The sequence below is a fragment of the Eubalaena glacialis genome, chromosome 5, assembly GCF_028564815.1.
Source record: "Eubalaena glacialis isolate mEubGla1 chromosome 5, mEubGla1.1.hap2.+ XY, whole genome shotgun sequence".
In the NCBI taxonomy this organism is placed as follows: Eukaryota; Metazoa; Chordata; class Mammalia; order Artiodactyla; family Balaenidae; genus Eubalaena; species Eubalaena glacialis.
The window spans coordinates 120,420,196-120,437,008 of record NC_083720.1 but is presented as its reverse complement, the minus strand read 5'-3'; the positions used below and the strand labels follow the sequence as shown (position 1 = coordinate 120,437,008).

At 37.9% G+C, this 16,813-nt stretch overlaps 1 protein-coding gene across 4 annotated transcripts in view; it reads right to left on the bottom strand.

Annotated features, from left to right (window-relative positions):
- Positions 1–16,583, bottom strand: part of SLC10A7 (solute carrier family 10 member 7) — a 263,100-nt gene extending 246,517 nt beyond the window's left edge. For 3 of the 4 annotated variants that reach the window (XR_009701044.1, XM_061191620.1, XM_061191619.1), the window contains exons 1-3: positions 16,278–16,583; positions 10,206–10,288; positions 3,880–4,016 (exon numbers count right to left, since the gene is read on the bottom strand). Coding sequence is in view for 3 of the 4 variants with exons in the window: in XM_061191620.1 (XP_061047603.1) it covers positions 3,880–4,016; positions 10,206–10,288; positions 16,278–16,377 (320 nt within the window). In the remaining variant the exon portion in view is untranslated. The remainder of the gene's footprint in view (positions 1–3,879; positions 4,017–10,205; positions 10,289–16,277) is intronic. The other variant, XM_061191621.1, reaches the window with a different exon arrangement.
- Between the last annotated feature and the right edge of the window lie 230 nt (positions 16,584–16,813).

Here is a 16,813-nt window from a genome sequence, read left to right as displayed (position 1 = left end):
AGGTAGGACACTACACAAGGGTATAAAAAAAATATAAGACATCATTCCTGCCTTCAAGGAGGCAGAATATTCAACACACAAATGTAGATAACTAACCTCAAAATTAGTACTGTTGCCTCCTCAGGATGTAATCTTACTTTTTCCACTGTGGCTCACTGTTGTGCTCTACCTCCATGACCCCAAAGCTCATTCTCTCTTTACTCCCCTGGAATCTGACTTATGCCCCTTCTAGTAAAAGCAGTAACCTTATAAGTAACCAGCAATCTCCCAATCACCAAATCCAACATCCTTTTCCCTATATTCATTCTCCTTACCTCCTTGCTTCTCAAAGCACTCTATTCTCTTGGTTGCCATAGTACAGTATCATTCTAATTTATCTCCTGTCTTTTAAACCAGCCCATTCAAGTTTTCTCCTGTCTTCTTCTCAATCTTATTTGCAAATGTGAATCTATATGAATACTTACAAATTTCTATTGCTAACCCTAACCTCCATTCCCAAATCCGTAGCTGCTTATGACTGCCACCATAAACAAAACATGTCTAATGTTGAATTTATGTATTTTCTAAGAAATCAATTTTGCCTCTCAATTAACCTATTTCTGCCAATGGGACAGTTTTTTTCCTAATGATCCAGTCTGAAACTTTGGAGTTAAGTGGAGCTCCACTCACTCTTAATAAACCAAACAATCTCCACAACCAACTTTCCATTCTTTTCCATGACTGTTGTCATTATTCCCCTTCAGATGCTTTTCGCCCAAGTCTGGACATTTCTAAACGCTTACTCAGTGCTCTCTCTACCTTCACTCTTTCTCTTTAACACAGCAAGGTAAGGAGTGCGTGCTCAGAATACATTTATCTCAGTGATTTAAACAGGATCTTGATGTAGAAGTCGGCAATTCCCTCCAGTTAACATACTAAGTGTGTACTCTCAAATTGCGAGGGGAAGGGAGAAAAAGTGAGTGAGGAAGAGCTTTCTCTAAGTGAGATAGACTAAGTTTGTACTCCGTTAAGTTTAATATCCTGAGCTGAGAATTGTATGCTTTTTTTTATTTAGCATACTGTGATTACAAACTCTACTCTGCTCTGCTTATATACCCAGGACAATACTATCAGATAATCCTCTTTAATGACCATTTTTTAGCATGTGGTTCTCTTGTTTAGCACATTTAAGAACTCTGCATCATCTACAGATTCAAACTCAAACTCCTCAGCCCAGTAGTTCCAGTCTCTTGCAACTTGGCCTTAAGGAAACTTTTTATCTTTGTCTCCCACTAATGCCTCATGTTTGAATTCTCTTCTTTAGGAGTACACAACCCCTGCTGAACCTCTTCCCCTTTAACTGATTACACCATTTATCTAACAAATCGTATGCTGCCCCATTTTATTGGTTACTGTTTTATATGTATGTATATATATCCTACCTATCCAACTAAATTGGAAGTTCCCTGAATACAATGAAAATGAGTTAATATCTTCCAATTTCTTGAGTGCTCTATACAGGGCAGATACTTGGTAAATACTGGTTCTTTATATGCATCATACTTTGTTGCTCTAAAATGATGTCATCACATTTATGTAGCATTTTACGCTGTCTGGTGAAATTTTATGTTCATTCTCTCAAACTCAATCTGGCCAAAACAGCACTCTTGATTTCCTGCTCTCGTCCCAACCTATTTCTCCTCCAGCGAAGAAAATGATGCCGCCAATCAGCCAGTGGCTCATACCCCAAATCCAGACTCCTCCCTGTCCTTCTCTCTCCCAACCTATCCACCCATGGATACTGAGAGCTCTAATTTTAAAATATATCCTCCATACATCCATTTCTTTCTTCTGAGCTGCTCCCTCATCACACTAGTCTCCAAGCTGGTCTCCTAGCTTTCTCTCAGGCTCTTCTACTGTCTATTCTTCATACAGGAACTAGAAGAATCATTTGCAAACATAAATCAGAACCATATTGTTCTCTCATTTAAATCCCTCCTGTAGCTTCCTGCAGCACTAAAAATAAAAACTGAATGCTTTACAAGCCTACAAGGCTGTGCATGACCAGGATCCTATCCATCTTTCCAACCCCAAGTCACATTATTCGTCCTCTATATCATCAGGCTTTGGCCATCATTGTCACTTTCCTGACCCTAGAATACACCAGGCTTGTTCCAGTCCTTACACATTTTGTTTTCTTTACCTAGAACATTCTGCCCCCAGAACTCTGCAGTCTAAATTAATCACCAGCCTGTCCTCTCAACCATCCATATCTCACAGTTTTACTTCAGATCACTTATCTCTATCTTGATCATCTATTTACTTATTTATTGACAATCACACCTAGAGTGTCCTTGACATGCAAAACTAACTTGCCAATTTTGTTCACTGTTGTTTCTCCAATACCTATGATAATTCCTGGCATATAGAAGGAGCTGAATAAATGACTTGAATAAATGAATGAATAAGTGATCTCAATTGATATCCCCACAGCATTACTAAGCAGGCAATAAAAGTATGATTATCCTCACTTTATACACAGGGAAATTGAGGTTCAAGACTATTCAATGACTTTCCTCAAAGTCACATAGCAACTTAGGGACAAGGTCAGAGTGCAATCTTTAGGCTTTAAGTTCAGTGTTATAGTTGTTATACCATGATGCTAAAATGTGGTTAGTTTTAAACCACTTCAAATAATTTTTAAAAATCATTAAATCCTTTTAACAAACATGGCAACATTTTTAATTGGAGAAAAGATTCTAATAAAAATCTATTGCTCTATTTACAACAGTCAGGACATGGAAACAACCTAAGTATCCATAGACAGATGAATGGATAAAGAAGACGTGGCACATACATACAATGGAATATTACTCAGCCATAAAAAGAAACAAAATTGAGTTATTTGTAGTGAGGTGGATGGACCTAGAGACTGTCATACAGAGTGAAGTAAGTCAGAAAGAGAAAAACAAATACCGTATGCTAACACATATATATGGAATCTAAAAAAAAAAAAAAATGGTTCTGAAGAACCTAGGGGCAGGACAGGAATAAAGATGCAGACGTAGAGAATGGACTTGAGGACACAAGGAGGGGGAAGGGTAAGCTGGGACAAAGTGAAAGAGTGGCATGGACATATATACACTACCAAATGTAAAATAGATAGCTAGTGGGAAGCAGCCGCATAGCACAGGGAGATCAGCTCGGTGCTTTGTGTCCACCTAGAGGGGTGGGATAGGGAGGGTGGGAGGGAGACACAAGAGGGAGGGGATATGGGGATATATGTATATGTATAGCTGATTCACTTTGTTATACAACAGAAACTAACACACCATTGTAAAGCAATTATACTCCAATAAAGATGTTAAAAAAATAAATTAAAAAATAGCATGAAAAAAATAACATGAAAAAAAAATCTATTGCTAATTCAATTATCCTATCAATCGTAAAACAGAACAAGTGAAAAAGTAAATGTTTGTCCCCTCTATATATTTTTTCTTTCCTATGTATTTTAAAAACACATATTATAGTCAGCCAGTATCTGTATACATTTGGTAAGATATAGAACACAAAAGTTAAAGCACCCAGTTGACAGCCTACATTACACACATGCACACAGACCTTACGTCCTGTAGTGCCTTCCATTTTTCTCCCAACAGAAAATTGTCTCTCCTAGAACCTTATCATTTAGCAAGAGTGTATATTTTAAGATTCTTGTTATAAAATTCTTTAATGAAGTTCCTTGGTGAAACACTATCACTTTAAAGAATAATAATAATGTTAAAACTTTTTATTTCCTTATATGACACATAAGCCCTTTTGTGTATAGTTACCACAGAAATAATAATGTTACTAAAGATACCCCATTAAAAGTGGACCCTTCAAAATATTTAAACATACCCTTTTAAAAGCCATTCATTGATGGGTGTGATTGACAAAAGCTGAAGAAAAAGCCATATTGCTGCTGGGAAGAATGCAAGTGTAAAGATCTGAATGAAAAGATGTAGTTTTATATGCACCAAAGCACTTGTCAGCTCCTGTGAAAATGAAGGACACAAAATAACAAAGGTAAGAAAACTATTTCTGAAGACAGACTGCTACCAAAACAACATCACATGATTTAGGTTTTTTTTAAATTGAGATATAATTGACATATAACATTATATTAATTTTAGGTATACAACATGAAGATTCATTGTGTGTACTGCAAAATGATCACCACAATAAGTCTAGTTAATATCCATCAATGTGGAGTTATTTCATAGCTAAAATTTTTACCTATAAGCATATGCGTAAGAGACAGACTTTAAGAAAAAAAAAGTTGTTCATGATAATTATAAAGTATTTTTCTAGAAAATTTCTGAAGCATTCTAATTTCTTTCAAATACAGTATACCCCAACAATTCAGATTTGTAAAATTCTGGAACAGGACTAAGCTAACTACCTTTACACTAGTATAGATTTCAGAATTGTTGACACTGCAAACAAACATGTATGTTTAACTATTTAAAACAAAACCTTGTTTAAAAATTTTGGCAGGACCTAGAATTTTAATTAAATTTGATAATTAACCTCTATTCATTACACCAGACCTAGCAAGGCCTCAATTTGGCAAGATGTTACTAAATCTACATACAAATCATAATTTTTAAAAATGTTTTCCCCAACAATATTCTACAATTCAAAAGGGCTTTTTCCCCAAAATCTACTCATTAGATTTCTTTATTAACATTTACTGAATCGCAGCTCTGTGCCATGCTCTGAGCTTGCCACTTTATGTATGTTATCTCATTTAATCCTGAAAACAACCCAGTTAGGAAGGTATTATTATCCCTATTGTACTGATGAGGAAATTGAGATTGAGAGTGAAGCTCAGAATCAAACCCATTTCTGGCATTCTATCAAACCCACTCACTCCTGCTTCTCCCACCATGTCACACCGCTGCCCCAGGAGAGAAAAGATTTGCATGAATCATGCATGACACACCAGGCACATATTGTAAGTCTCACAGCTAAAAAAGGATACTCCGGTAAACTTTGGGATTTCAATATGTACAAACCAACAAGCGTTTACATTCGAATTTCTTTGAGTTATGTGGTTATTCAGCAAAAATAAAACAAATTCAGAAAGTAGTAGAATATAAAACATGCAGGCAGTCACTAAACACATTCAAAGTTGCCAGAGATTCACTGGTTTATAAACATAGCACTGTCATGTCCCCCACCTCCCTTAGTTCAAGTAAGTCATGAACTAGCCTCACAGACATTAGCCAAAGTTCATGGTATGATAAACAGTAGGTTAATGCAGACTCATTCACTGGTCACCACTTTCTGCAATCTGTCTCATCAGCTCCCACCATTAATCTCCCTTCATGTTACACAGCAGTTCCAGTTTAATCACAATACGTCCCTAATGGCATCTATGGAACTTCTGGAAATCTGGGTCTAATGCAGGGCAACTGGGAAACACTGTGCAGACTGGAAGCCACACTGGGTCCATGGATCAGAGCTAACATAAAAGGAGCCATCTTTACAATGAACCAGAAGTTGCACCCCGGAGAAAACTTGAGCACCAGCAGTTCCAAGAATTCTCAGCAGTCTTGAAACCAAATCTCACTCAAATACACTCAGAGGCATTCTTAAATACCAAATAAATATCAGTGGGTTTTTTATTTTCAAAAAATGAAAATAAAATGATTAGCCAGAAGGCAGTAACAAAGGCATTTGCATACACTTCTCATAGGAATATAAAACGCTGTAACTTTTCTGAAAAGTAATTTGGGAGAATATCTCAAGGACTATAATAGGATTCATACTCTTGGACCCTGAAATTTTATGTCTAGGCATTTCTCCTAAGGATATAAAAAGTGGTTACAAGCATTTATATATAGAATTAGTTGATAGTCACAGCATTATCTATTACAGTAAAATCTGGAAACAACTTATATGTCCAAAAGTGAGGAAATAACTAAATAACTTAAGGTAGCAACAGAGTGTTAAGAGCTATTAGAAACTATGTTAAAACTGTGTAGACAAGGATGTAGAAGTTCAGGGTCTCTCCCTACTTAACCAACAGGTGTCTCATTGGCACAGCCTACAGAGACCAACCTAGCAACTCATTCCTTCAGGCGGCAAACACTTACCCAGCACCTGCCTCCTTTCTAGGTACTTGGACTATCTCTCAGAACTCAAACTTCACATATCATCTGACCCAGCAATCCTACTTCTAGGAATTAATCCTTCATACATATTCCCAAATGTAGGAAATGACATATTTTTAGGTTATCCTTTGCAGAATGTTTATAATAGCAAAACCCCATAAGTTACCTAAATGCCTTTCAAGAGAAGATGAGGAAAATATATCAAGACACATTCAAAAATGGAATATTTTTCAGCATCCAAAAAGAAACAGGGAGTTTTTTAGGTGTTGATATGAAACAACCTCCAAGATATGTGTTTTGAGTAAAATAAGGTAAGGTGGCAAACGGTATAAAACACCACAGTTTGACAGGGGCAGGGGGGTGATACACATATGTATGTTTTGCACAGAATATCTCCAGAAAGATACACAGAAACTGTTAACATTGGTTGCCTCCAGAGACAAGAACTGAATATTTAGTAGAGGGGTAAAAATAAGACTTCTCATCATATATACTTTTGTACCTTTTGATTTATGTTCATAAAAGTAAATAAAATATAAATTATCTTATTTTCAAATATGAAGAAAAATTAAATGAAATATATTACATGGAAAATTACTATTATACACTGTCACGTATTAAAAATAAAATTGTATGTGTGTATGTATGTGTATATTTATGCAAGTATGTGTATACATATATACACATACATACATATATACATATATACAATTTTTTAAATACTTTATTTTTAAAGTAGTCTCTATATAAAAAATACATTTAGGGAAAAAAGGGCTAAAATACACACAAATGTTAATAGCAGTTATTTTTATTCCTTCTAATCTTTCTACATGGGGAAAGACTACTTTTGTAATCATGAAAAAAGTTATAAAAAATAAAATGTAGTTAGAAAACACTAGTTGATCTGAAAAATGACAGTAGAAACAACTGATATTGTATCAAAATAATGGAACAGTAAAGAACCCAGCAAAATGAATCACAAGGGGCCACTATGTTGGGTCCTCAGGGGCTTCTTAACAACAGGGAAATAACAGACATGAAGTGTTTCCAAGAAAGATTTTCAAGACTGTCACAAAAACCCAGTGTTCTATATTTTCTATATCTTCTTCATACAACCTTAAAGATAAAATAAGCTTGCAATGGAAAAGAAAAAGCAAGTAAACACTATAAAATTCAAAATAGTATTATTCCATACATATCCATGTAGAATTGAGGGCCACATACTCAAATAAATACCATCATGAATAATTGAAGAGCTGATTCCACATGACATTTTATTTATTCACATGTAATACAGGTCGAATTCCATTAAAATAAACTTAAGGAGATACTCCACATACCAGGGCCTCACTGACAGCATCAAGAATCGCTTAAAATCAGAGGCTCTGACTGGGACTTAGAAATATTTTCATTACATACCAATTTCCCTCCTAACCCTTATTTGACCTTTATTGGATTTGCTTTCTGAGAGTCAGCCTCATAGCTCTGGGCTGGAAACAAGCAGCAAGAGCCTCAAGTTTAGAATTTGCTGTATTTATTTCTAAGCTGATGGGAATTTTTAAAAATGATCTGTTTAGGAAAATAAAGGAAAGCCGGTATATTCTGGCTTAGTGCGGACCCTTTTCAGGCCCTGAGTTTCCTGCTCATCTTTGCTTGTGTCCCGAGCCAAGTACAAGTGCACAAGGTGGCAGTGCCTTGTGGCCACAGGCGCTAAATAGGTACTTGTTTAAATGAGATTGGTCTTGTCCCAGTCTCTTAAGTAACAAATCCTCTGAAACTGTAGGTTTGAAGTTAGCTAAATATGAAATATATTTCGAATGTGACCTTACTTCATTTCACTACAACAAAATTTCAGAAACCATTTCAACAGGTATGTCACAAACTAGAAATCAACAGTCATAAAACTGAAGATTTAGCATTAAATGATTTAGCATGCTTTTTAGCATGAAGTATTAACACAGAGTCCTTTATAACTTTAATAAATGAACAAAACAAATTTTAGAATACACATCATTACATCAATGTATAAGTAATACTACATGAAATGTTCACTATAAATCAAACTTGAGTGGGGCCAATGTACATTCTTTCAAATAAACGCAAGTTAATTATAACCTACCATCTCCTGTGCACAAAAATGCACTGTTCCAGGACCTAACAGGATACAAAAATAGTAGTCCCAGTTGAAATTAGTTTAAGATCGTTAACTAGAAAACAAATAACAAGAAGTTCACTACCTCCTAACTTACAACTGTTTGGTTGCCCGGGAAATTAACAGGGCTTAGAGATGGTTTAACATTCCATAATGATGCAATCTAGGGCATCTTAACTTAAACGGATCTTGAAAATGACTTAATGTTGTATTAGTTTGAAAAGAGCCTTTAATATGGAAGAAGTGGCTTTGATGGCTACTTAGATACCACAATAAAGCACAGGATCAAGGCATTTCATCGTTAGATCCAAATTAGCTGGATGATTCTGAAGGTTTCCTAGGTGCTTACAAAAGAATTCGGTCCTTAGAGAAATGCTGGTAAGTATGACATTCTTCCTTCTTCAACTCCTGCATCCCGCAAAGTTGGCTGCTTGACAGAATAGCATTAAGCAAGAAGCTAAAGGAGTGAGAGAATCAAATCTTGCCAGATTTCCCATGGCATAAAGAACAGCTGTAGCCATTAAGCAGCCACCAGGGGACGTAGTTAGAGCAATGTCCCAAGTAGAGGACTTGGGTAAGGCAGCTGTTCCACAAAGAGCATCAGCCAAGGCCAGCAGGAAGACCTCCAGGGAAGATCAGTCCAGCACCACCGGAGTGGCAACTATCTTTCTGTATCACTGGGTCCCACATTTCAGAACCAGTAGGAGAACTCAGGTGTTGACAGAAAAAGCCTGGGCCCCCTTCAGCACTAATCATAGTCCTTTCGTGGCAATATAATTTCCAAAAACTAGAATTCAACATATTTAGGAAATCCCATTCTATGTCCGTTTTCAAAAGAGCAAGTAATTAGTGAGAATAGTTCAAATTCTTGAGACAAAATTTCTCAGACACTACACGGGGATCCCATTTACATCAAAAATACCCCATTGATAAGATTTATACCAACCTGACAACTACAGAATACATAAATTTAGTAAAACCATGCTTTTTCCACATCACTATTGGATGGTCAAAGAAGAAGGTAACTAAATTTGGTCTTCATTCAAAGCACACTTCAAAGAAAATAAACTTAAAATAAATAAAGGCAAGACATAATGCTGAAACAAATTTTACAGCCATTTCTAAAAAAACCCAAAATCCTGACATAGTAAGATTTCCCTATCTATATAAGAATAAGCATCTTAGAATGACAACTTTAGAAACTCAATGTAATTTCTTCAAACGTAAATAGGTATTTTCTCCTCTTTTTTTCTTCTACTACAATTCAAAAGAGAATCATAAATTCTACGCATTCCTCTCTTGGATGTAAAAATGCCTGGATTTGTTTAATTCTATAAGAATCCCGTATTTAGTGACACCTAGATCAGTAAATAACATTACCTGTGTGTCTTCATAATAGATTGTGGCTTACTATGAAAAATTCCAGCATTTCTCTTAAAACATTTATTAATATGTAACAGATATACCAGCAAAGAATATACTTTAAAAAAAATTAGTTAAAAATTATAACATAACAAGCATCACTTGAGCAGCATAAGTCCTGGAAGCAAAAGATGATCCACAAGTTATGGAAACCTAACTAAACATCAATAACTCCAGTGTGCCTCAGTGCCACTATAGTGACCACCACAATCTGAGGAAGACCTGAAGTAGATGTTTCAGTTCAGTTGTTGTACTGAAAACATAACCACTATAAACACACCCTTATTCTCCATGCCGCCCAGCTATGCAGTATCTATAATATATAGGTACAAAACGCAAGTCCTTTGCTGCAGTCCAAGTGCTCTTCTGTGATAGTGAAGCTTCAGACTGTACCTACACACGGCTTTACAAAAGGAATCTGAAATTTCAAAAGAGTAAGCACGAATTAAATTTTTCTCCCTGCTTTTCATGTGCCCCATAGTTGACAGTACCTCCGTATTTAATGATAATCCACTGTTAAAGAATATTGTTGCGACAGCAATGTAGGAGACAGTTATTTCTGGCATCAGTGGTCCTAAAGAGAGAGAAATGAGTCACTGTTAGATAGGCATTTCCTGTAGATAACTTGATATGAAAGGAGAATCCATTGGAGGAGAATAAACGGTACTTTAAATCTCGGTGTCGCCGCTAACATACTAATGTCCTGACAGAGTTAAGTGTTTGCTGTGATGCAGCCTAACTCCAGAGAGGATTTTCCAGAAGGCGAAGACCATGGTTGTCCAGTGCAGCACAGTATCCTCAGAGCAGAAAAATGAAAATAAATGCTGCTGTCACACGGGAGAGCAAATAGGCCGCATCCTTCCATATTAGGTCCTCTAATTTTATCTGCCATAGTAAATGTTGGCCCTGCCGACATTTTGATTTCTGAATTCTAGCCACCAGAGTAATTTCTGGGAAAAAAAATTTCTGTTGTTCTAAGCCACCCAGTTTGTGGTAATTTATTGTGGCAGCGCTAGGAAATGAACACATTCCCTCAAGCCAAACAACAGGACCACATCATGGTTCTTCCATTGCCTGTAACCCTCCACCGTTCCAATAGATACTGCTCAGCAAATAAGACCAAGCTGGGGAAAAATCACCACTCAGTCAGTCAACAAGTATTCACTGAGCAACCACAATGCTACATTTTAGGCATTTGTAGCACATCAGTGAATAAAAAAAACAAAGAGCTCCTCAAACACTGCAACACCTAAGTGTCCATCAACAGATGAATGGATAAAGAAGATGTGGCACATATATACAATGGAATATTACTCAGCCGTAAAAAGAAACGAAATTGAGTTATTTGTAGTGAGGTGGATGGACCTAGAGACTGTCATACAGAGTGAAGTAAGTCAGAAAGAGAAAAACAAATACTGTATGCTAACACATATATATGGAATCTAAGAAAAAAAAAAAAAAAGGTCATGAAGAACCTAGGGGTAAGACGGGAATAAAGACACAGACCTACTAGAGAATGGACTTGAGGATATGGGGAGGGGGAAGGGTAAGCTGTGACAAAGTGAGAGAGTGGCATGGACATATATATACTACCAAACGTAAAATAGATAGCTAGTGGGAAGCAGCCGCATAGCACAGGGAGATCAGCTCGGTGCTTTGTGACCACCTAGAGGGGTGGGATAGGGAGCGTGGGAGGGAGGGAGACGCAAGAGGGAAGAGATATGGGAACATATGTATATGTATAACTGATTCACTTTGTTATAAAGCAGAAACTAACACACCATTGTAAAGCAATTATACTCCAATAAAGATGTTAAAAAAAAAGAAAATGATAATCAAGTTTGGGGATCTTGAGTTCTATAGTGGAGACTATAGTTAATAATACCATTTTGTACACAGGAGATCTTAAATGTTCTCATTATAACAACAACAAAAAATGGTAATTATGTGAGGTGAAGGATGTGTTAACCAACTTGATTGTGGTAATCATTTTGCATATCTAAAATCATCACATTGTACACCTTAAACTTATTCAATGTTATATGTTAATTATATCTCAATAAAGCTGGAAAAAAGAAAAAAAAAAACCACTGCAATACATTCTTTTAGATACCTGGCATTTACTCAAATCATTTTGCTGTGATCTGAGAAAAGGCAGCAAAACGGTGAAGGCAGGGAAAGAGGCATTACACTTCAGGGCAGTGAAAGTGGTTCAAAAACTTAAAAAGAAGTACATTTTTCCCCCCATACTTGTGAGTGAATCTGTCTCAGCTGCTCACACTTCAAAATAATATTTCCTCAAAAGCTGAGGAAGGTGATTCAGGAGCAGATTTGAAAGTCAAGGAATCTGGCTTGTTTTGGAAGTAAATGCCTTCCAGGAATTTTTAATATCCTGTTTGTTTTTTTCCAAACTCATATCCTTTTTCTTTTCCTCCAACCCCTTGCTTTTTGTGAGACCCATTTTTGTCAACTATGCCTCCATCCACAGTGGTGCCCCAGATTTTCTCTATAGGATAGGTTATAGTTAGCAGTATATTTGCAAGCAAGAGCTAGGCGATGCGTCCAAAGATGCATCTCCATAGCAAGCACATGGCATTGACTTAGACCACATGTTTCTTTGGGGCAGCTAAAGCATCTACCTTAGTTAGCCAACAACTGGATTTTTTAAGAAGGTAACTCTTCCTACACTCCATGCACATATATATATAAATACACATGGTAGCTATTAACTAACTGGCATAATTCTGTGGAATGATTCCTTACTTTGAATGTTTTAAATCCTAGAGACAGGGTATACTGTTTATTTTTATATTGTTTTTTGTATTAGATGCACATCCAGATAACTAATCCATGAAAGGACCTGGTGAGGCTCTTCCAGGGCTACCTACAATGTACCTTTTTAAAAGGGAAGGAGGAATTAATTCTGATCTGGGGAAACCTAAGGCCCCTTTGAGACAGCTGCTAATGGATCGCCCACGGTGTGAATGAATGCAGAACTAGAAGCAGGCAGGGCTGAAATAAAAAGCTGGTAAACATTTGCACAGAGGTGAGAGTTGAAACTACGCTATGAAATGGTATATGGCCCCTCTCCAAGGTAATGATTATATCCTCCAAGTCATGAAAATAACCATATTCAGATCTTGAGAAGGCTACAAAGCGCAAAGTGGAAATATAAGTTTTAACTCTTCCTTAAACCAAAGGAAAAAAAAAAAAATGTTTATCAGTGAAAATGGAATAGAGTAGCAACATCAAAAGAAAAATTGGCCGTAAAAAATGAAGCAATTTTGGGACTTCAAACCCATGCTTTTTAATGTGGGAGTGGAGTGTGGGGAAAGAAGACGATCTGGAATGTTTAGGAATGCAAGGAACTATTACCGTTTCATCAAATCTACTTATCATCTAGTAAATTTCACTCCTAAACCTAATCTAAAGTATTCATGCTAATATTCTTAAGTTTATACAGTAGCATGTTTCTGGTTATGTTTTCTTAATGCAAAAATGAAGCAATTTCCTTTTTAGGATTTATGTCTTATTAATGGCAAAAATTTCAGTTAAGATGCAGGTAGAAATGAGACGCTTAATCTGTACTTCCAAAGAAGTAAGCCTTTCTCTTGGAGAATGAATGGCACAGTGTTGAACTCTGGTAAACTCTAAGATGTGCATAGCTCAGGGCTCCCCTGGGTGGAAATGAAACAGAGTATCTACACCTCAGGATCTACAATTTACATCTCCTGTGGCTCTTTACTTTCAACCTTCTATATATTTTTAAATGAAATGTAACTGAGTAAAAAGAACAGGGAACTAAAAATTAAATTTTCCATGCTAGTACCTGTTACACTTTTTCCCATATGGAAAGTCATTCAACCTCTCTCACTTCAGGGTTCCCACCTCTATAAATTTCCTGCCATACATAACTCACCCACTGGCTATAAAGATTGTTTTTAAAGGGAGGGCAGAGCAAAGGTGTGATCCTTTAAGTGTAGAAGTCTTACACTTCAAAATAGAGTCATTAAGGTATTGATCCAGGTAAAGGTGAAGTGAGCATCTTAAGTTGAAAACAATCAAAACTTTCTACTGAAGAGAAAAGAATGTCTAGAAAACTGTTCGACTGAAAATTGTTCAGTCAATGTGAGCGCATTAAAAATGCACACGCATTCTAGTGTACAGACCCAAAAATGGAACTTCTGACTAAAAGTGACAAGCAAAAAGAGGTGCTTTAGATCATTCTGTAGAGCAGAAGAGGACAGACCACTTTCAGCCACCATTACTCTCCTTGTTCCTAGATTTTTGTTGTTTTAACTGATGGGGTCAAAGTGTTATTTAGTACTATTAGGAAGTTTGTTTTCATTGAAGAAGTTTTACAGGTGGGAAGGTCAACTGAAGTACCAAGAACTTAGCCTGACAGCTTATATAAGAAATCCCAAACAATTGTTTGTTTAACTTTTGTTTTTAGAAACAGTAACTTTTACACTTGGACAGATCTCAAAAAATCACATGAATACACGGTTGTCTAATATTACCTGATTCTGCTCAGCTTCTTTTGGCCTAAAAATCAGGGCATGGAAACCGTCTTTATTACAGAGAGCCTTTCCTTATAACGGTTATTCATTTTTAGTGATTTTTGCCAAGAATATTTGGATGAATGTTGCAACTGGTATGAAATAAGGGGGAATCCTGGTCCCCAGTCCTTCCTCTTCCCTAAGCTAGCGAACCTGACCTAGGGTGAGTCACGTGACCTGAGGTCTCAGTATCTTCAGCTGTAAAAGAAGCATGTTAGCTTAAAATAAAGTTCCCTCAGCTCTTAAGTCTCCTCTTTTATAATTAAACAAACAAATGAACTCTCCTGGATCAATGGCATAAGGACTAGTGAAAATGGGAAACAATATTTCTAAGATACAATAATTCCCAAAACTTCAAGAAGCAGAGTCTGAGGGAACAAATAAGATTACAGAATCCATCTCACACACGCCACTGTGGGGAAGCCCTAGGGAAATGATTCAGCAATCGACAACTCTCCTTCCCACTGAGCAGCCCAGGAATATAAGAGAAAAGGAATTTTACCAAACCTAGTCTCTGCAGATCTCAACTTAAAGATCACACATCACCTGTAATTTCACCTTAACACTGAGCGGATCAGAGATCTAACCCTAGAAGCTATAAAGTCTGCAAGTGAAGCTAGTGAAATGTACATTCCAGATCACCACAAAGACGCTCTCTAACATTCTTACTACCTGGCTAGCTGCAGGGACAGGGGAACTCATTGGACAGAACCTAAATACCAACCTTCACAAGTTTCCCCAAAGCTCACAGAGAAACTATGTCAAATGAGAAACTGGTATCTTCAGCGGGGTAACCCCAAACAGCTTTACTCTCACAGTTACCCACCCTCCACATTTTGTACTAAGTTGAACATAGAAGAAAAGAACATAAAATAAACCAAAAAGTTTGAATCCCCACTACCTTTGTCCAAAAAATTCCTTTTAAATGTTCTCTGAAGCTACCTCTAAATGGAGGTATTGCGGGTAGAGGGTAGAAGGAACCACTGTTCTCCTGAGAGATCATTTCATTCATTTCCATCATGTTTGAACAAAAAGGTTCAAATAACTTCAAATATCCTCCTGACAGCTTCCTAGCATAAAGATTGTGTGTGCTCACTTCTGTTCTTATCTGTCCTTGCATGTGTAAAACCTGTCAATAAGCGTGAAAACTGCTAAACAAGGTCAAACAGACAATGAACTGAAGAAATTCAATTAATGTTTATGAAAAGTGGGACATGATTGTCTAAGGGTGGGTGGAGGGGGCCGGGGGGGCATGAAAGGCTAACGATATTTCCAGTCGTTTCCACCAGTGCCCATCCACACATGACAAGGATCCCACAATTCAGAGATCTGGGTGTGATTTTTAGCCCGCCTACATTTCCTTGCCAAAATACACACTACACATGGTCTAACACAGCCTGGATCTGTGAGACTGCTAAAGGTAGCAATTGAGTCCCGGCAGCACACGGAAGCAGTTGAGTGCAACGTGTCAGTCGGTTTGAGAGTTTGTGGAACGGCAGCAACTGCAGCAAATCATCACCCTCCAACATGTGGGCCAACAAATCTGAGTTGGAAGAGGCATGGGTGTCCCTTTTTCTTCCTCCACTCCTTTTTTTTTTTTTACCATGGGGGAGGGGAGTGTCGGAAACAGACAAGGTAATGGTGTCCACTCCAAGATAGATAAGGAACTCCTGGCAACCTACCGTCCCTTGGGATAGGATGCTACTTTGAAGGCAAGTAAGTTTCATTCTCGGTAACCTCACTCCTTGACGCTAAGGATACTCATTGATCGTTCGCGGAAAAGGCAACCTGAGTTCAAATTCCCTTGCCCCATTCCTAATTATAAATCCTCTCTGGGGCTGGCAAATTAAAAAATCAGCAAGAGGGCCAAAAGACACCTTGGACTGGTCAGTGCCCATAAGAGAGGCAGACACTCCCCAATTCCGGTCTCCCCTCCTTCCCAAGACTCGCAAATTAGTTCTGAAGTGGGAATCGCGGTGGAGCATGCAGAGGTGCAGCACTTACCCCCATTCACCCCTATGGACGGCTCCAGCTTTGCTCCGGCGATCGCCAATACTATTCCAATCATGAACCATTCTTTCCTCATTCTCTCCAGTAGCCTCATGTTTGTTAGGGCGGGTGGGTTTTGTTTATTTGTTTGGCTTTTTTTCTTCTTAAGCTGCTATCGCTTAATCCCCGGGGCGTCTCCACACTTTCCACGGTCCCACCTGACATGCAGCAGAGCAAGTCAAATTGCTACTCGTAAATTAAAGACCGGGGGATTGCTCCGGCTGCTTTGAGGAGGGCTGGGAGTAGTAGTATCCAGTGACAGTAAAGTCTCACTGAGCGCCGCCATCACTACCGTGCGCCTACTAATAGACGCGCACAAGCCACCGCGGCTCCGGCTGCGCCTCCCAACCCTCTGAAGCGGACGTTTGGGCCAGGCCGGCCGGCGCAAGCGATCGAGGAAGGGAAGCTGGCCGCGAGTAGGGCTGACAGACTCGCCACCGTCAAGACCTGTGGAACCTTAGGAATGACAGGGGCGGGGAGTGGCGTGAGGC